Source organism: Leucopleurus acutus, assembly GCF_964270905.1.
Source record: "Leucopleurus acutus genome assembly, chromosome: 4".
NCBI lineage: Eukaryota > Metazoa > Chordata > Mammalia > Artiodactyla > Delphinidae > Leucopleurus > Leucopleurus acutus.
The window spans coordinates 149,390,022-149,411,333 of NC_139146.1; the positions used below are offsets into that span (position 1 = coordinate 149,390,022).

At 41.7% G+C, this 21,312-nt stretch overlaps 1 protein-coding gene across 5 annotated transcripts in view; it reads left to right on the plus strand.

The window, feature by feature from the left end:
• LOC309961053 (protein FAM13A) overlaps positions 1-21,312 on the plus strand; it is a 132,766-nt gene that overhangs the window by 25,246 nt on the left and 86,208 nt on the right. Inside the window, exon 1 of one of the 5 annotated variants that reach the window (XM_082838089.1) lies at positions 8,978-10,200. The exons of the other annotated variants lie outside the window; for them this stretch is intronic. Coding sequence (XP_082694215.1) covers positions 10,172-10,200 — 29 coding nt within the window. The 5' untranslated portion in view covers positions 8,978-10,171. Of the gene's footprint in view, positions 1-8,977; positions 10,201-21,312 lie in introns of those variants that run through there. 5 annotated transcript variants of the gene reach the window in all.

The window sequence follows — 21,312 nt, forward strand, 5'->3', positions numbered from 1 at the left end:
TGTTTTCTAAATTTTCTGTGTGAGCATAGATTGCATAGTTTGCAGGAAGAAAAATGTTTTTTTCTGTCTTTCAGTTAAAGGATGACATATGTCTCAAGGAAGACATAGTAACTTTCAGATTTTAGAGAAATCATATAGAGTGACAACTGAACTGCTTTTGGACTTGACAGTTATGGTTTCACTCATTCAAGAGCATAAAATCCCCTGAGTAGGGGAATCGGAAAGGGCAGCGTATGAGTAGCCCAGAAAGGCTGAGTTTTTTGGTTTGTTTTAATTTATTTATTTAACTTATTCATTTTTGGCTGCATTGGGTCTTAGTTGCTGTGCGCGGGCTTTCTCTAGTTGCGGTGAGCAGGGGCTACTCTTCGTTGTGGTGCGTGGGCTTCTCATCACGGTGGCTTCTCTTGTTGCAGAGCACGGGCCCTAGGCACGTGGGCTTCAGTAGTTGTGGCACGTGGGCTCAGGTTGTGGCTCGTGGGCTCTAGAGCGCAGGCTCAGTAGTTGTGGCGCACGGGCTTAGCTGCTCCGCGGCATGTGGGATCTTCCCGGACCAGGGCTCGAACCCATGTTGCCTGCATTGGCAGGCGGATTCTTAACCACTGCGCCACCAGGGAAGCCCAGAAAGCCTGAGTTTTGTTTGGACGACTGGGTATGGGTTCAGGAGGGGGATTCCAGGCTAGGAGAAATGCCTGAACAGGAAAAAAGTGGACAGCAGAGCCTGACAGTGGGCAAGCACAGCTCAGCCTGCCTGGACCTCCAGTTCGTGTGAAGGAGAGAGTGATAGTGTGTGTGGATGTGGAGGAGTAGCAGGACCCTGTCTGTGTAGATTTATGTGCCATTTATGTGCCATAAATTACAGCTAATTGTCTTCCCTGTGTAGAGTTTGAGTTTTACTTTGTTAAGCTATGAATAGCAATCAGAGCTTTCTGATATTATTAAAGCGGCGTTTTGGGAAGGTCACTTCTGTACAGTTTGGATTTGTGGTGAGAAAGACCAAAGACCAAACCTAATATGAAAGCTATCATCTAGAGGTTGAGTAATCAAAATTTTAACTAGGGGGAAGGGGGAAGGAAATGGAAAAGAATAGGTGGTGGTAGTGAGCTCACTGAGGGTAAGAGAGGCAATATTATCTCATTTAAGCTTCTCTTAGTAACAGAGTATCCATTCAGCTATCACTTGGTTTGGCCAAACTCAGTACCATCTATCTGTTTTACATAGAGTGATCTGAAGTCTAGGCTGACGTTATTTCTAGCGTTACTCATATTTGTCCAAAAATATTTCACTAGGTTGTTTCCAGACTCTTCGAATTGGATTGACTTACATTTCAGTGTTGTCTTCCTGAAGCAGCATTTTGGAAACTTATTATGAAATTATAACTCACTTTTCAATGTATTTTTTCACCTATTTAAATAATGAATGAACTGCGTTGCCTATTTGGAGGGGACCATTGCTTTTATTAGCTTTACGTATTTATTTATAAGTCTAGTTTATTTCCTAATTTATTTGAAATTTCTTTGTCCAATTTGTATATCTCCTCACTAAAATTCAATGAGGAAAAAGTTTTCGGATTCATTTATGAATTCTAATATCTACACATGAATTGCACTAGAGAAAGAAGATGTAACACATACGCAGTTATTTAATGCAGAGGGTCCAATTCTCTGAAACATTGAATTTAAAATGGTTTTTTATTTTTTTTTATTTTTTTCTTTGTGGTACGCAAGCCTCTCACTGTTGCGGCCTCTCCCGTTGCGGAGCACAGGCTCCGGACGCGCAGGCTCAGCGGCCATGGCTCACGGGCCCAGCCGCTCCGCGGCACGTGGGATCTTCCCGGACCGGGGCACGAACCCGTGTCCCCTGCATCGGCAGGCGGACTGTCAACCACTGCGCCACCAGGGAAGCCCTAAAATGGTTTTTTAAATCAAATCATTTAAAATGCTCTAGAGATGTTGACACTGTAAGGCACCATTACTCTGATTTTTTTAATTTAATTTTTTTTATTGAGCTATAGTTGATTTACAGTGTTATATAGTTCAGGTGTACAACATAGCAGTTCAAAATTTTTATAGATTATACTCCATTTAAAGTTATTGTAAAATAGTGACTATATTCCCTGTGCTGTATAATAATATATCCTTATAGCTTATTTTATACATAGCAGTTTGTACCTCTTAATCCCCTACCCCTATCGTGCCCTTCCGCCTTCCCTCTCCCCACAGGTAACCACTAATTTGTTCTCTATGTCTGTGAGTCTGTTTCTGTTTTGTTATATTAATTTGTTTGTTTTATTTGTGTGATTTTTTTAATGTGACCTATTTTGGGTGATACAAATAATCACTTTCCTTTCACTTTCCTTCTTAATATATTTCCACTTGTTCATTTATCGAGTTGCTTGAAAGCAAAGCATGCCACTTGAAAGTAAATTAATTTTATCAGGCAGTGTATTGCCATTGAGAGATTTTGTGCTCATGCTAAGTATTTCGCATCTCAGAAATTTGAAGAGTTTATTTTATGTTTGCGGGATACAGAGTCAGCTGTGATTACCAGTCGGTTACCATCTCACACTAACCCGTTTTGACATTTCTCTAAGGAAGCCCCGCTGAAGCCTGCTTCTCCCCTGCCAGGAAATACCATTTAACAGGGTGAAAGGTCACTGGGACAGTCGAAGGCAGCTGATCTCAGGTGTGGTAGCAGCTGTTGTGTGGGACATGACTTATTTTGTGAGAACAGAAACACTATTATCTGGGCTCCTGAGGGAGATTTGGAGAAAGTCATGCCCAGGGAGTCCCATTCCAGGAAAATGTGCTCAAGCATTTATTTATTGGCAGTGATCACTAACTGAGATTCCATCTGGCAAAAATGTGGATTTTTCACTGTCCCAGAAAGTTGGAGAACAATTATGTAAGTTGTTTCAAAGAATTTATTTTTAACCATTTTTTATGAAGAACTTGCAGTCCCTCTGTTGTTAGAAGAAATTCACTTTTTTAAGGAAAAAAATAGAGCTTCTGGATGAATTTCTATATAACTGTATTTATGTGCCATAAATTACAGCTAATTGTCTTTTTTATTAATTTTTATACAGTTTTAATGATCACACTCCATTTACAATTTTTATAAAATATTGGCCATATCCCCCGTGAGTATGTACTGTAATTACTTGTCTTTTGATTTGAAATCATTACTCAGTCTTTCTGGCGAAGGTTTTGACTCATATTGGGAACACTGGAATCAGTTAGTGAAATCAAGGAGTCAGTGGGGTGGAAAGGGGAACCCTGAGTAGTGCCTCTCCAGCTCTGGAGGACTTTCAGCCTTGCCTCACTGTTTGCCACCTTCTCCTCTGCCCCCAACGGCGGCTCTGCAGGGTTTTAGAACCTGAGTAAGTGAACCCTGTGTGCCATTGTAGGCTCCACCAAGGCCAGTCAGATACGTTTTAATGAAATAACCGCATACACCGTTTTAAAAGCAAGATCCGTCATTAGAATTAAAGAGGTGTCTTTGGAAAAACAGTTATATAATTTCTATCCCCATGGGATTTTTTCCAGTAGTCTTCTAACATACACTAAATAAGTCTAATAAATAAGTGAGGAAAGATGTTAATTATGTTGATTTTATTAGTTATTTTTATTTGGGCCTTAAGTAAAGCAAACATCTGCATTTCTGCTGTGACTGAAGAAAAATCGTTTACCTAACTAGAAATTCCGTATTCCTATTAGCATGAACCTGTTTTAAATGTCACAGTTTTGCTTTCTAAAATAAATCTTTAATGAGGTTTTATAATAATTCTTTGAGTTAAGAAATACTGTAGGTTTGTGTTTTTTTTACGTAAAAACAACTGACGGCCTACCTGTCAGTTCCATATGTTCTTAGAGGAATACAATTAAGAATACAATTGAAAACTTGATTTTCCATCTTTTCTATTTCTTCCTCTTTCCTTCAACACCCCATGGCAACCACTTCTTCCCCCGCTGCAACTACAGCTGGCTTCTACCGTTACACAGCACACACACTCCACACAACACGCACACACACTCTGACTGTTGGCTCAGAGTAGCAAAAGAGGTTTGTTCTGGTCCACTGTAGGTCTTTGGTTCAGACAGCCATTATTAGACTGTATAGACCTTATTTAATATATATGCACTCATCAAAATGTAAAACTCAGACCAAAAGAAAGGATTCTTTGTTTCCTATAGCCAGTTGATAATGTGTGTTATTGATGGGTGAGTATAATACTTTATCATCTTTAAAAGCTTTCGTATGGTGGAAATGCTGTGGCATTCAGATACTGGCTTCATGTCATCCACTTATTAGCTGCGTGCTCAAGTTAATTTTTCATTTCCACATCTATGAAAATGAACACAGCATAACTTCTCAATAAGTGCTGGTTGCCTTACATATACCACCCTTTCAGTTCCTTCTGCCCCCGACTCTTTTTCTTTTTTCTTTTTTCTTTTTTTTTTTGCGGTACGTGGGCCTCTCACCGCTGCAGCCTCTCCCGTTGTGGAGCACAGGCGCGGCATGTGGGATCCTCCCGGACCGGGGCACGGACCCACGTCCCCTGCAACGGCAGGCGGACTCTCAACCACTGCGCCACCAGGGAAGGCCCCCCACCCCGACTCTTTTATTTTTGACATTTGCTGCTGTCAGTGATGATGATGTCCCCTGATGAGCCCTGAAATTCACTAATGTTCTAACCCAGATTGCCAGAGCAAGTTTAGCCAGGATCCTTTGCAGCAGTACCAGGGTATCTAAATTATATGTCCCTGAAAATCCTGGCTCTGTGGTTATGAAAATCCTGTCCGATTTATTCATTACCATTTATGAATACTATGCGAGCATCTTGTGGAAGGTTTTGTTTCTTAGTGCAATTTATAGAGATTGATAAAACATATGAGGAAGAAACCTTGCCTGAGAAGCACCTTCTTACCAAACTTGTAAGAAAGAAATTATTGCAGCATACTTTTTCTTAGCAAACAAATCGATCTGATGTTAAAACGATATATGAAAACAAGTTAGTGTGGCCAAGAAATGTTCTTGGTTCTGTGGTTGCTTCAAGTTGATGTTGAAATTAAAACAAATGAAGCCACATCATTTTTGGAGCAGTTGTTGCTCTTGATAGCACAAGTGTAAATTCATATTGCCAAACACTTGGAATCTGCTGAAGAAGTTATGTAAGCAAATTAGAAGTCTGCAAGCCAGCTGAAGTGTAGAAAAGGAAATAAACTAGGAGAAATTGGATAATGTAAAATGCTTAAAAGATTTTGAAAGTTTTGGATAGAATCTTAACTTTTTGCGTCTCTGTGGTTGCACATCAACGTATAACCCCAATAGTTTATTTCTCTAGTCAGTTGTTGGTTATCATTATCCTTCATTTGAAACTCCAAGAGGTGTCTACTTTATCTTTAGTGTAGGCCTGCAATGGGAAATATTAAAAAGTGGGTAGAAATGTTGCTTGATAAGTTAAAATCTAATTAAAGGAACTGTGCTTCAGTCTCCGGTACAGAGTGATCGATGTATCAGTTCATTCAATCAGCACTTATTGAGGGTCTGTTCTGTGTAATGGCTGCAGGAAAAATACAATTCTTGTCCTGGAGAACTTATATTCTAATAGGGAGATAATATTTAGATTCAAATCATAATAAAATAATGCGCTGGGAAGAAAAGATAAATATCATAAGAACTGCAAGGGGCCATCTGAGTTGAAAGGGCCAAGAGATTTGTTCCATCTGGCCTAAGCCTGAGTATGCATAGAATTTTGCCAGGAGAAAATGGGATGAGAAAATACTCCAGACAAAAGGTAAATGTTTGGGGCAGAAAAGTTCAGAGCAGATTTGAAAAAAGTGTCCAGGTACATCTGGGGTGGCTTCCTTAGGAGGTATAAGCGGCTGAACTAGAGACGGACACTGGGGTTCGTTTCAGAGGTAGCTGAGAGCTACTGAAGCTTTTGAGGAAGAGGAGTGAGTGACCAGATCACAACCACAGCAGAAAATTCACTCTCACGGTGAAATGTATTCACTGGGGGTAGAGCGAATAGAGGCAGAAAGATCGTTTTGAAGGTTATCATGATACTGCAGATGACCAAGGCCTACTGATTAAAGAGACGTGACAGGACAATCAACAGATTTGGTTAAGGAGAGGAAAGGGAAGAGTAAAGATGACTCATGCTTTGAATCTGATTCATAAAGAGAACAATAACATCATTAACAAGAGGGACCAGGAGAGGAGGAGAATTTTAAGAATCAGATAATATGAGGCTTTGAGAGTGTTGATTAGGGCGATAATACTCATAATTATTGAGCACTTACTTGCCAGGAACTATCCTATGTGTTTTACATGCATGATTTCATTTATTCCTCAGAGCCGTTTCAGAGCTTTTAAACAGCTCACCCAAGTTTACGCTGCCTGTCTGTGGCAGAGTCAGAAACCAATCCCTAGGAGCGTAATTCCAGAGCGCAGTTTATTAAGCCCTAATAGAATGCCTGTATTGAAAGATGTGGGGCTGGAAGGTGAGGCAGGAAGGGCGTAAGACAGGAGGAAAGACAGATGAAATGAAAGGAGGATGGAGTGACTGGGGACACTTGGAGAATTCCCAGGAAAGATCACAGAGAGCGAAAGACTTTCGGAAAACTGAAGGTGGGTGTTTCTGCAAAGTTGAGAGTAAAACGGCGTCTAAGACAAAGCGTTTAGATTTAGTGACCAAGAGAGCATTGGTGGCCTTAAAAGCAGTTTCAGAAACGTGGTGGAGTCTGAAGTCCATTGGCATGGGGCGGAGGAGTAATTTCTGAGGCAGTGGGAGCAGCAGATGTGGGCTTTGGGGAGCCTGCCAGGGGGAAGGGGAGGGAAATGGCGCTGCGTCACCAGAGGGTAGGACTGCTTTCAAGGCTGGGGGGCACTTATTCCGGTGCCTGTTGGAAGGGGGACAGATTTAAGGTGGAGGAGAGATGAGGCTTCTTCCTGAGGAAAGATAAAATGATGAGATCCAATACATGGATAAGAAATTTGAGTCCTATGAGTGGGGACATGTTCCCCTAGCCTAGGAAGAAGTCAAAAAGGAGGAGGCAAGGTGTGTGTGTGTTTGGAGGGGGCCGGGGGCGGTGGTCGTACTTCAACCCCTAATGCAAAGACGATCAAAGGCACTCACTCATATCTGATGATCTGGACTTTCTTAGTAAATTTAGGAGGCAGGGTAATTAGTGACCGAGAGAGATTGAGATTTGTGCCACTGGAGAAGGTCAGCAGTCGTTTCTGTGGGAAAGTGGTCAAAAATCAGTCAAAGACGACTACAAAGTTTGCCCCCAGAGTACTGAGGTTCAGGCCAAGATTAAATGACAGGAACTTTTAATCTACCCAGTCGCCGGGGTTCTGTGACTTCCTTTCGCAGTGTCTTAGCAGCCTGGCAGTAGGGCATGCAGCTGGCAGGATGCATACAGGGTGACGAAGCAGAGGATGTTAGTGAACCTGTTTTGAGAAATAACTGAATGCTGAGGGAAGCCAGGAATGCACCTTTTTTAAAGTTGCACATTAGTTGGTCTGGGTACAGGTTGTCCCTCTGCAGACAGGGACGGTCGGAGCTGAGTAGCTGAGGAGGGGGAATGGGGGAGGCAGGGGCAGGGCGGTTATGAGGGATGCACATCCGGGGGCTCGTGCAGAGGAAATGCAGGCAGGGGATCAGAGTCTGAGGAGCTGGAACCAGCAGGATTCAGGGAGTGGTGCTCTGCTGCCTGACAGTGAAGAACTGACGTGAGGATGTGGGACGTAGAGTAATAAAGCTATTCCAGTGATCGAGGACTCTGGCAGAGGGTGTAGTTGAAAGGAGGAGCTGCGGTCCAGGTACAAATTCAAAAATGATCATCAAGTCATGCCCCCCAAATCGACCAAAAACCAGAAAAAGGAGGAATTGTTACAAATAAATAATAGAGACTTGAAAAGGCAGCTAATTACTGAGTTCTAGTGTTAGGCGATTTTCAAAAATGACCACTGACATCTAACTACTAATATGGCATGTTAGAGGGATGTTGATAGCAAGACTTAAATTATCAGGAAATATATGTGGAATCAGATTTTAAATTTGAATGCCCCTGTTCATCAGTATTTTACCTCTAGTATGTATTGAATGTAAATTATAGTTTGGTTTAACGTACGTCTGAAATGCTGGGTCCCTTATTGTTGAACTCATATGTCTATTTTAGCCATGTCGTATTGTTGTGTTCATAAAATTAGAAAAGGCAAAATATTATTTCTGTCATTTGAATTTTAACGATTTCTAAAAATACTTGTGAAATATTTTAAAAACTCATGTAGAATAGAGTAAGCACTATGCTATATAGCAGAGTTCTGAAGCAGACCTGAGAAATTCTGAATCCAATTTCTGTTCTGCCACTGACTTTCCATGTGAATTTGAAGAAATTACTTAATTTTCTAGTACCAAGTTTACTCATCAGTAAAATAAATATTATGATATATAATAGTGATTTCCTAACTCAAGAAGTTAATTGAAGTGTTAAGCAAGATGTAAAGTTGCATTTTTGAAAGATAAAAAACTTAAGCAAATATATAGAATTAAGTTACTGTTGCTGGAGAATCCAAGTAGTATTTCTAAATCTGGAATCAAAACAAAAGAATATACTGACAACTTCAATTAAAGTAAGTTCTGGACTTAACTTCCATTTTTTTAAAAGGCTGATTTTAGTTGCTGATATTCTATCATAATGTCTGAATATAAGTTTCAGGATGACTAATCCATTTTCATAAGTATGATAGAGGATTTAGTCAGACAATGAAATATTTTTATTAGCATGTATAGCAAAGGAGAGCAGACGCTTACAAAAGGACTTTTTGTGTTCTAAGTTCAGAATTATGAGTGATCTGTAAGAAATCTGGGAAAAAATACAGGGGAGAAGGATACTTTTCTGGTGGTACCAGCCCCCTCTGTTTCTGAACGGCATGGACTCTAGCTTTCTGCCCTTTCTTCTGCTAAAAGCTGTGCTCTGGGCTTTGTTGTAACTCTCGGCAAATCCTATGATATGAAAGAAATCCTATTAAAATATATTTTTACTATTGTTGTTGCAATGTTTGAAACCTCTGAATGAACAATTATGTTCCTAAAGTAACACTTTAGTATTCCACACTGAAGAGGAAACTAAGGGAGAGCTGGATAAGTAACAGGCATTTAGCAGACCTTATGAGAAATTGATTGGTGTTACCTGTAAAAAAAAAAAAAAGGAAGATAAATAAATAACCAACCTACCAAAAAAAAATGCTGGTGATGTTCTTAGAGGAAAATGACTCTTTAAATAAACACGTTCAATTTTATAAGGATAAACAGAAATAATCAGTTGAAATACTTCCGTGGGAATAGCCGTTTTGATCCCTTGAGACAGTGGGCAGTCTTAGGACGTGTGTTCTCCCCAGAAACGAGAGCTATGTGCCTTGGGAGATGTCACCAGTGACTAGTAACCACCGCAATGTAAACAGACATCAGCAGGAAATAAATACGGGTAGGGCGGGAGTCTAGAAGAATGCCTGTGTGCCTTCTAGAAAAGTGTCACGCCTTCCAATGCTAGTGGTTTGATTTTTTTTTTTTTTTTTAAGGAAGAAAGGAGACTGAGCATAGCTCATGCCTTCTGTCACAGAAACCTTTCGTTTCGGAGGCAGTGTCTTTCCTTGACAAATGGATTTCCTTGCTGGCAGTCTCTGTGACGTTGAGAAGTGAAGGGACCCTTTGCTCTTGCTGCTGTTATTGGTTGCTTTCCCCAGACGGACAAGCCCGTCTGTGGAAGGGCTCAGAGGAGAGTTTCGAGTTACCAGAAGTAGGCAAGCCCGCGAGGAGCTGCAGCAGCAGCAAAAGCAGCAGCGCCTTTAAGCCCTGCAGCAGCTGGTCCTCTGATTGGCTGGCTGCTTCAGCTGCTTCCCTGGAACAAAGGTCAGAGTGGACTGCGGTGGAAATGTGGAGAGGCAGCGATCGAATAGCACTGTAGCTCCGCTCGGAGAAGTTTGGAGGCTGGGAACAGCAGAACGCTGGCTGACTGCAGGGCAAGTTGCTTCTCCAGCGGTGAGCTGCAGCCTCACGCCCCCAGCCCAGCTCAGCCACTGCAGCCTGGCCCCCCTTATACAGACGCCCAGCTGGGCGCGGAAGAGACAGTTGTGAGGGTCCCTTGCAAATTTCCAGACAAGGATGGCTTGTGAAATCATGCCCCTGCAAAGGTAGTATGCTTTCCTATTTGGTTTCGTTCTTCTCTTCTGTATTTTCTGAATGTTCCAAAACCGTGTAACTTTGCCAATCCTTGGCATCTGTCAGTAGTGTGCTGCAAACTGTGTAGAGTTCCTTGGACGCAATGTGCTGCCCCAAGACCAGAGAAATGTAGCTATTTGATCGCTTCTTTTGCTGACACTTACGCCCAGCATGTCATCTTCTTCACTTGATCAGTCTGTTCAGTTATTGCCTTCCTCGAATGAAAATAAATATAAGAAAACAGCTTTGACAGCTGAAGAAAAACCGAAAGTGAAGAATATATCGAGCAGGTTTAAAATAAACCTGAGTCAGCTTGTTAGCAATGTTGGGAAGCTGCGGTGAGCTCTAAGCTCATTTTGAAGGATGTCGACAGGCTAAAGACCTTTTAAAAATGCATCTTAGGAGCCCTGTCTGCTGGAGTTCAGATCTAGGCAAGGATTTTCTATCAATCAGTACTTTATAATACACGGACATAAACGTTAAGGTTATTATTTCCCCATGAATAATTCTAGATAGGTTTGTTACACAGATGACATCTTTAAACAAAAAAAACTGCTCTGTAAGAATGATTAAGCGCAAGGCGTTTTTCTGTTCATTAATGATTGTAATATGGATTGTGGAGGGCGAGGTGGAAGAGTTATTATACCAATGCAGAAAAAGGTAAATTTAAACAAAGGGCTTGTTAAAAAGAACACTGCTGGTGAACTAATATGTGAGTAAGGTGTCCCGGAATGTTGAAGCTGGGAGTCACCTCCGTGGTGATGGAGTCCAGCCCTCCAGTTTCACAGCAGGAAAACTGAGGCTTGAAGGAAGTCTGAGTTTCCTAGGATCGTGTTTTAGGATTTTTAGAATTACTTTTGCCAATCCTATTATCCTGTTTCAGCTGCACCTGCTCTACATGCAGTGACATTTGATTCCCTGTAAATGCTTCCTTTAAGAAAACTGTTAGTGGAAGTGATTTTAAAAGTCAAACGGTGAGTGTGGTTTATCTATAAGATTGAAAAAAACCTAGACAAGAAAATGAATTTTATTTTGAAAAACCATGCCACCAATATTTTACTGGATGTTCATGTTTTAACATGAAAATAAGGTGTACAGAAATTGAGTGTTCGTTTGGAAAATGGTTCCTGCAGATGTACCCTGGGAGATAAAACGGTGTAGTTGTTTTCCTTTCACTGTAAGGACAAGTGCACTGTAATGGGAACTTGATGGGGGTGTCCCTAGAATTCCTTTTCTAAAATTGATAACCCAACCCAAGGGAGCACAGAGTGATTTATGGATAGATCTGAAATTTGTCTATATTAATTCAGTGGAAATGTCCACATGCTTGAAACTTGCGAGAGACTAAAAACTAATGTACACTTTTCGGAGTCTTCATTTGGTTTCCAACTTTAAAGTTGGGACCTTGTTTTATCTTATAATCATGTCAGTTCTTAAGTGTCTTAAGCAAGTCCTTTCTAGATAAGCATATTGGCTATTACTGAACTCTGTAATAAGCTGCTCTGTGATGTAATCACTGTTAAGAAGCAAACAGATCTTTATTCAGCTAAAATATTGTTTAGAGAGTTAAGTTGATGAAAGCTATAATAGAATCAGCGTCATTTCCTCCAAAATTATTTTGCTCTGTTAGTCCTTACTAATAAACCTACGTAAGAGGAGTCATTTGAATTTGCATTCAAGACTGCTGGTCAGTGCATTCACTGTCTCCCTGTTTCTGAGAGCTTCATTTGATGGGTCACCCTGCAGTCCTTAACTTCCAGCCTGTGCTTGCCTGTGATTATGTACCTCTTGAAGGCAAGGAACCGGTAGGTTTGTGGTGTTCACTTCGTTACGGATCTCTTGTGAATTTAAGTGCTTATGCAGAGTACTTTCCTGTTCCTATGTATGATTGCTGCTTCCGAGCCCAATTCAACATTTTTGGCTAAGGACCCTCTAGTAAAGATGACTGTTGCTAACCGCCCGCACTGTTGTCCCGCCCGGAACAGGAAAGTTGCAGAGCCTCGTGGTGCACATGCCGGCTGATGGGATGAACGCTTTGCTCCATTCTCTTGAAGAGCGCCGAGGGGCTAGAAGCTGAATTAAAAGAGGGTGAGGGAAAGAATAGCTTTAAATACCAGTTAGAGAAACTCATGCTCACTCATGTTTGTATTGAGTAGAGAGGCCAGTGCCTCTCATTCCTTAGGTGCATGAGAATTACCTAGGGACCTTATTTTTAAAAATCAGCTTCTTCCTGCTGCCTTCCTCCCCTAGACTTACTGAATCTGAATCTGGGTGTGACAGGGAAAGTATCAACATTTTAACAAGCTTCCTGAAAGCAAATCTGGTACAAATGGTCCACGCAGAGAAACACTGATCTAAACTCCGGTTAATGAGTATAGCTTGTATAAAGCCATTGACAGCAGGTGTTAGGATGTAAGATGCTAACACTCTACTATTCAGCATCCCCAAATAACCTATTTAATAGCAGGACCTTACGTGAGTGAGGTGTCTCTGTCATAATTGGTGCTTTCATTTACTAGACGGTCGGTGTTACCTATTAGAACAAAACATACTTAGTGTTTTTTAATATTTTCTTTATGACCGAACACTGCCCTGTACTGCCAGTAAATTAAGACACAACTCTGCTTCAGAGAGGTCACATGCTAGTGAGGACGCAGACACGTTACCAGACAGTTACAATTACATTACTGTGGTGAATCCAGTAATGGAGGGTGTAATTAGCATAATAATAGAGATGCGCCTGCGTGGATAATATTACCCTCCGTAGCTTCATATAAGCATATGATCTTATTAGATGGCACGTTTGCATCTCAGTGTCTACTTAGCTTATAATTCCCATGAGTGACTTTTTAGCCTTTCTTAGCATGTTGTGAAAGTATGTAGAAGATAAATCTGCTACTGCTTATCTGTAACTAAGATGAGACTAACAGATGAGGTCGAAGGCTGAGAATGAAATAAGGACCTGGGTTCGCTTTAATGTATTTTGCTATCTGTTTACAACTTAATATAATTTGCAGACTTTCCCGGGTGGGAGTAACTGTGCAGAAACTCATGATCTGTAGAAAAACCGCAGAGGCTGAATATTGAAAATGTGACCCTCTATAGAGTGAAGGACTCAGTTCTTAAAGTTCACTTCAAATGGCTTAAATTAACGATAGATCCTATATGTCTTTTGAGATGGTTCAGTTATCCCAAATATTTTTAGAAATACTAAAATATTTGTACTGTATAGCATTATATGGATATTCTTGCCAACTGGAAAAGTTCTTCCAAAGAATTAAAATAATATCATAAATAAGTAGAGAAACTATGTTAAGAATTGAAATAAACGTTTTTTTCTCAGGTATTAAATTTACCCTGTGTCACTAAAGAGATAGTATGTTTTATCAGACTCTAGGCTTTACTTAGACCTCAGACTCTTTGCATGATTCATATTCCATTGGCTTTTTTTTCCTTAGAGGTTATGGATCTGTAGGTAAGGATCTCCATTTTATGTGTAGAAAGACTTCAGTAGGCTAAGAAAGAAAGTCTTCACTCACTCTTATGTCCATGACAAAACTCTCAACTTCACAGCAGGATTTTGATTTGCTAGAATAACTTTCAAATAGTCACTAACTCATCTTCTATCCACAAAGACTAATGATGGAGGATGACGTTAAGAGCACTAGTGATTAATCTAGATTCCTTTGGTTTTAATGCATTGCCATCTGTTTTCACATGTTTAGCATCCCTTTTTTCCCTTGGTTTATTTATCAAAGTGGGAAACTGAGATGAACAATGTCAGTGTAACTCTCTTTTTCATTACTCTCCCTAGAAAATTATGATATTCAACATACATTATTGAATATTCATTTTATGATGATGAAACACACCATACTTCTAAACTGCAATGGCTCTTTCAGAAGGTTTATGGCAACAGGATTAGTTAACATGTATTAGTGATCCAGCATGGGAAAATTTCACGGAATCTTCTCATCAGCAGAATTCATCTGGTCTTTCTCAGCACTGGTTTTTAGAATGTCCTTTAGCAAACAAGTAAACACTGGGAACATGGGGATGATGTGGGATTTGACCAGGGAACAACCCAGGCAACGATGGTCCTGCTTGTGAGTCTTCTGGGTGATGTTAGAGAGCCCTCTACTGCTTGTGGTGGTGACGCCTTCAGTTCATTTATCTCTTAAACCCGCGTTATTCCGAACTTGTTGGCACTTTGATGGCACTCCCTGCCCTCCCCCGCCTCCACAAACACAGTCTAAAAGGGAGGGAAAAGCTGCCTCGCCTCAAGTCTGGGTTAACCCTTCTGGGGTTGAATATCTGAACTTAGACTCGTCACCAGTGTGGTCTGTATTTGGTAGTAACAAGAATCATTGAGAACAAGACAGACCTCTGTGGGCTCTTCTCTCATGTGATGGTTGCAGTACCTCTGGAGTTGAAATATTTGCTAATTACTCCAGATAAAGAAGATAGTATGAACTAAGGTTCATACCTCAGTTAAGGATACCTTCGTACCTTACTTAAGGATATTCTTAAATTTTACAGAGATCACCCTGTCTAAGCCACTGAAAGAAGGAGAGGCGTTAGAGAGTCAGCACTAAACAGTGGGGAAAGCGATGGAAAGATAATAAACTTGCCGTCAAGAAACATATCCAGACGCTGACAGCGAATTAGCCACGTGAATTTGGGCAGGTCGTTTTCCTCACCTATAAAAGGGGATGATAATACCTACTACTCTTACTTAGAGGAGAAATTCTGTGGTTAAAGAATAGTATAGTTCTTTGTAAGTGATAGCTCTTCACAGGTAACGAGTAGTAGCATATTGCTTTCCTTCTGATTTTGTTACTCTTACACTTGCATTATCTTTCAGTTCCTTGAAGCAAGAGTGCTTTACACGTAAGGTGATGCTCTACCGTTGCATTGTATTGGGTGAATAGTAGAAAACGACCTAAAGCATGATTTGTGGGAAGTGCCGCTGCAAATACCATAGAATCAAATTCCTTGAAACTCTCAAAACTTTTTACCCTGTTTTTCCTGTAATACTTATATATTTATGTGATGATAGAATGAACTGCCAAAAAATAGTTTGTACTATATGAAACCTTTTAAAAGCACGATTTATTCTTCCCTTAACAAGAACCAGAAATAACTTTTTCAGTAATAGCTTTATTGATATAATTTACATACCGTGCACCTCACCTACTTAAAGTATACAATTCAGTGGTTATTAGTATAGTCACAAGGTTATGCAACCATGACTGACAGTCAGTTTTAGAATATTTTTGTCACCCAAAAAGAAACCCTGTGCTCTTTAGCTCTCAATCCCTACTGTGGGCTGAATGTTTGTGCCCCTCAAAATTCATGTGCTGAAGCTTTAATCCCCAGTGTGATGGTATTTGGAGGTGGGACCTTTGGGAGGTAAGTGGATTTGGATGAGGCCGTAGAGGTGGAGCTCCCAAGATAGGATTGGTGCCCTTACAAGGAGACGAAAGGACCGGAGCACAATCTCCCCACCCACCCCCATCCATGGAGGTACAGCAAGAAGGTGGAAATCTGCAAGCCAGGGAGAGCTCTCGCCAGAACCTGCCACGCTGGCACCCTGATCTCAGACTTCCAATCTTTGGAACTGTAAGAAGTAAATGTTTCTGTTGTTGAAGCCACCCAACCTGTGGTATGTTGTTATAGCAGCCCAGACTGACCAAAGCCATCCTCAAGCCCCCTATCCCAGCTCTAGGCAACCACGAATCTACTTTCTGTCTCTATAGACTCGCCTTTTCTAGATACTACATTATAACAGATCATCAAGAAGCCAGATGTGGAAACTGATTTTATTTCTTGCATAAAAAAGATATATTGATGGGAAATAGTGGGGACGCGGGTAGTAAAAAGAAATAGTAGGAAGCCCTAGAAGTTGATTTTTTAAAGTAAGTGACCCCGGTAAAAGAAATAAAAATACTGGGTGAGGGGAGAGGGAAGGGACACAGGATACATTCTGTGAAAACCTTTTAAGGTTTGGGGTCAGGAAAACATGGCATCTTCTCATCAAATATAAGAATAAAAATCAGAACACTTGAACTTCATAGAAATAAAAATGAAGAACTGAACTGCTTTTCTCAGATCACATTGAATGGAACCAAAACACTAGAAAAAGTTAAGTAGGGTTCAGGAAAAGCTTAAGATAATACCTCAGTAGTTTTGCTGTCAGCAAAATTACAATGGGAAGAAACGTAACTTCGCTGTCTAGGTTAAAATGGCCCCTGAAACTAAAATTAGGAACCAAAAGCCAGCCAGAGGAGACCATTGATAAACTCTGCTGTGTTTTTGTAAGGGACTCTCCTTCATTTTCAACTCCTTGACTTGGTGAAAACTCAAGTGCCTGCCTCTGTGTGCGTGCGTGCGTGCGTGCATGTGTGTGTGCGTGTGTGTCTGTCTCTGTGTCTTTCTCAGTTCCTCTAGTGCCGCCGCCTGGCACACCCCTGCAGTGCTTCCTCACGCCTTCACACATCCTCTGCCTTTGTTGGAGGACTTTTCTCCGGTCCATTATCTTTTTCCAGTGTGACCCGCACAATTCACTCCCAGTGTCACTTACGTCCCCTAGGCTCCCCTAACTTGCGGGTCTGCACCGAGCTTCTGACTTCAAGGTCTGGAGCTCTGGCTTCCACAGACCCGAGATTCAGGATGTGAATCTCAGCCCCACCTGGCTCCGTGACCTTCCACCAGTTGCTTAACCTTTCTAAAACTTACTTTTCTTCTTTGAAAAAGCTGGTGAGTAATACCTTCCTCCAAAGATGTCACTGAGGATTGAGTGAGATGATGTACATGAAGTTCTCAGCCCAAAGCCTGGCTTATTAGGGAGAGCTCTCAGTACGCGGTAGCTCTGGATCCCTTTTCTTATGAAAATGGTCAAATGTCAAGTTTCTGTTTCTCAGCTGGCCTATAAATTCTGGGAAGGTTGAGCCCATATCTTAATAGCCTGTGTATCTCCAGCCCCTCTCATAGGCTCTGATAAGTAGTAGACACTCAAAAAAGGCTGAATGAGCACTGGCCCGTGGTTTGGGAAGCTCACAGAGCTCAAGCCTGGGTGGACATCAACCTTTGTACACTCGCCGGTCACTCGTCCTCCTGCAAACCAGTGTAAAATCATGGCAGTGTAGATACACGTCCTTGACTCCTCGTTCTGTGCAGAGCCCTCCTGTGGCAGGGGGAGGGTTCACTGGCTGGAAGGTGACAGGCGAATTCTCATTGCTTTCGGCACAGTTCTGTCTGCCTCAAGAAATCCGCATTCAGAGTTAACGACTGGGGAAATTATATACCTGCCATTAAGAATGTTATAATAAAGGGAATAATTGAAAGAATTTAGTAAAAAACAAATTTCCTGTTTCCTTCTTCCCTTCTGCACGTATCCCCCTGTTCTTTTGCTTTTGTTTCAGTATCTGAAGATTAGAAAGCATTTTAACTGACTTGCTAATGTTCCAAAAATATTCTCTTATCCACTCATATCAACCCCCTCAAAAAGAAAGTTACTGTGTTCTTACATTCTAAACGACTGCCTCCCTGAGGCGGTATTGCTATGTCTATAATAATGATACACATCAGTTTGCTGAACAAGAATCTCAAAAACAAATCAGAGCTTCCAGCTGCATTGAAAATAGTTTTGTGACTAAACCAAAAATTTCTTTAAGCTCCACCCAAACCTTTGGGTTTGCAATGAAGTAAAAAAAAATTTTCTTTTCCTGCTCTCAAGCCAGAACAAACAGATAGAGTGTGTGGCAAGGCCATATGCAAACATTGCCTTGCCTGAACAAATCCTTTTCTGGGCACACTGTACCCTACGGAAAGCACAGGGTTTAGATTACTGGCACAATGGCGGAGCTGCCCCTCTGTGCAGTGGGAGAAAATTAATTTTCTTTTCTCAATAAGGGTGGGAGAAAACCCATGGCACAGTTGCACTTCCATTAAGTTTGGAATCGCAGGGAAGAAGATAACTTAAACTAATCAACGTACAACTCTCTGAGAATGCTTCCAGCTGGCAAAATTAATTTTACAAATTATATGTTTTAAAAATACGCAATCACACGGTAGTGTCAGCACTCAGCATGGTCTTGATGGTGCCGACTATTCCACAGCCACTGACTGAGCACCCGGAATGTACCTTGCTAGGTGCTGGTGGGACAAACAGAAAGACAAATCCAGGAGGTGAGGCAAGCATCGGAACTCAGGAGCTTCAGCGTCTCTTGCTAAGCGCTGGCTCATGGCTGTGAACAGTGTCCGGGAGCCTGGAGGGAGGAGCCACTCCCCTCTCCAGGGCGATGGAGATGGCATCCCAGATTAGATGACATTTGAGCTGAGAGAGGAAGTATTGACCAGGCAGAGAGAGGTGGTGAGAGCATTTAAGATAGAGGGAACAGCATGTCCAGACAGAGTTATGAAGTGCAGTGAGAGGTCGACAGAGGCTCACTGCCCCGAGATTGGGAGGACTCTTGTGCGCCAGGTTCAGACATCTGGATTTCACCCCCAAAGACAGAGGGGAAGCAGGGAGGCTTTTAGGTTAGGGGGATAAATCTGGTGGGGGTATTAAGGGTAAACTGCTCTGGATGGCAGGGAAAAAGAGTACTGCCCCTCTGAAAGACTACGGCAGTGGAAATGGAAAGGAAAGATCAGATTCAGAAGACTTGCCTCTTTCTGAGATGAAATCAACACAGTCTGGTGACTGACCACGTGGGGGGGTAAGGGATAAACTTTTTTTTTTTTTTTTAAGGAGAGCAGTTGGCCTGTTAATACAACTTAAATATTGTAACAGGCATGAGGATTCTGTCCTGTGACTTCTAAACACATCTCCAGCCAGGATCCCCTGTAAAGTGGAATGTGAGGCTCTTGGCCGTGTCAGCCAGTCCACAGGTAGTAATAGTTTCCTGTTGACCTTCTCACTGTAGGGAAAGATACACAAGAGGTAGAAGGTGAAGCAATCCCACCCCTCCCTGCTTCAAACTTTACTCCCCTTCCCTGACAAGCGCACACCCTCACCACCCCCTCCAACTCCCTAGAGATTGAAAGGTGGTCATCAGAAGGGCATCCACGGGTAGAGCTAGCTGGGTAGAGGGACTGAATTAGAATGAGATGGTCCCTGGTTCCCTCCAAGTATAATAGTTCTTTGACTTGAAGAGACCAAAATACAGGTGATAAAGAATGCTGTGGTCACAAAGTAAGGAGGAATCGAAAAAAAAAAACAGGGGTCCCTGAGTCTCCTTGACACCATCCTGTGGTATAAACAGGAAAAGAACATTTTAAAGAGACTTGGATAGAGACACAGATGTACAGAACAGAAGTATGGACACCAAGGGGGGAAAGCGGGGATGGGGCTGGTGGTGGGATGAATTGGGAGATTGGGATTGACATGTATACACTGATGTGTATAAAATGGATGACTAGTAAGAACCTGCTGTATAAAAAATAAATAACGTTCAAAAATATATAAATAAATAAATGAAATGAAATAAAATTTTTAAAAAAAGAGAGAGAGAGACCTGGAAATCCTCTGTCAGCTCCACCACGGTCATCTAGAACGACATTCTCACGCCCATTGCTGGGCATATCTGGACCCGCTTCCTCTCTGATTTTCTGTGCCATCCACGCTCAACAAAATCTGTACTTCTTTGGCCCAGAGCTCATTCTGGCAGTGGGGCAGAGAAGAAAAGTGTTTGTTCTCTGTCCTATGAGAAGATAGATCTTAATTCAGCAACATTCACTGAGTATTAATTACACATCAAGCCAGGGAGATGTGTTTTTAGCATAGCGTTTTTCACCTGTGGGTCATGACCTGTTGGTGGTCATAAAACCAATTGAGCAGGTTGTGACCAGTGTTTTATATAAAGCGAAGTATAACAAAATAGAAAACATCCAAAGTAAGAATAATTTTATGAAATGTGTCCCTTTTATGTGTCTGTGTACTACATATCATGATGTAAAATGTGTTTCTAACTGGATCGTGGCCAACGTTTTTCAAAACACTGACTCTGGACTGCTTACTGACGATAGTTTATTTGAACAAGAGGTTAGTACAGGCCTGGAAATCGAATCCTCGTGTCAGTGTGGGAAATCCGTTCTAGTCTTAGCATCGCTACAAATGAATTTCCAGAGCACAACCTTTACATAAGATGGAGACACTTTCGTCAGGTTCTTAATTCCGGATTTGGGAAAAAAACATTTTTTTAGTAGATATATTAGTTTCCTAGCACAGCTGTGACGAAGTACCACAAACAGGGTAGCCCAGAAAACCAGCAATTTCTTTTTTTTTTTTTTTTTGCGGTATGCGGGCCTCTCACTGTTGCAGCCTCTCCCGTTGCGGAGCACAGGCTCCGGACGCGCAGGCTCAGCGGCCATGGCTCACGGGCGCAGCCGCTCCGCGGCATGTGGGATCTTCCCGGACCGGGGCACAAACCCGTGTCCCCTGCATCGGCAGGCGGACTCTCAACCACTGCGCCACCAGGGAAGCCCAACCAGCAATTTCTTGTCTCACAGTTCTGGAGGCCAGAAGTCCTAAATTTACACGTTGGCTAGGGCTGTGCTCCCTCTAAACACCCTGGGGAATGAGCTGTCCCCTGCCTCTCTCCTCGCTTCCTGGAGATCTTGGCTTGTGGCAACACAATTCCAGTCTTCACAACTTGTGCTCCCTGTGTGCAAATATCCTGTTGATAAGAGCGCTGGTCATATTGAATTAGGGCCCACTACGATAACTTCACTTTAACTTGGTCACCTCTATAAAGACTGTATTTGCAAATAAGATCACATCCTGAGTTTCTGGGGGTCAGGGCTTCAGCGTATCTTTTTGCAGGGACACAATTCATCCCCTAACAATATATTTCAAATTTCTACTAAGCAATAAGGAAAATGGTAGAAATACTTTCCTGTCTTATTGGGGGGAAAGCTGTAAATGTTTGGAAGTCTTCTGATTGGTTTTGCTTCCGAAGTGTAATACCTCTTGGTGTTAGCTAAACTTTCTAGTCCTGTGAACATTAACATTTCAGCTTATTGCATTACCCTTTGGTCAGGAAAACATATTTGCTCTTGAACTTCAATGGTTTGTTTTTATT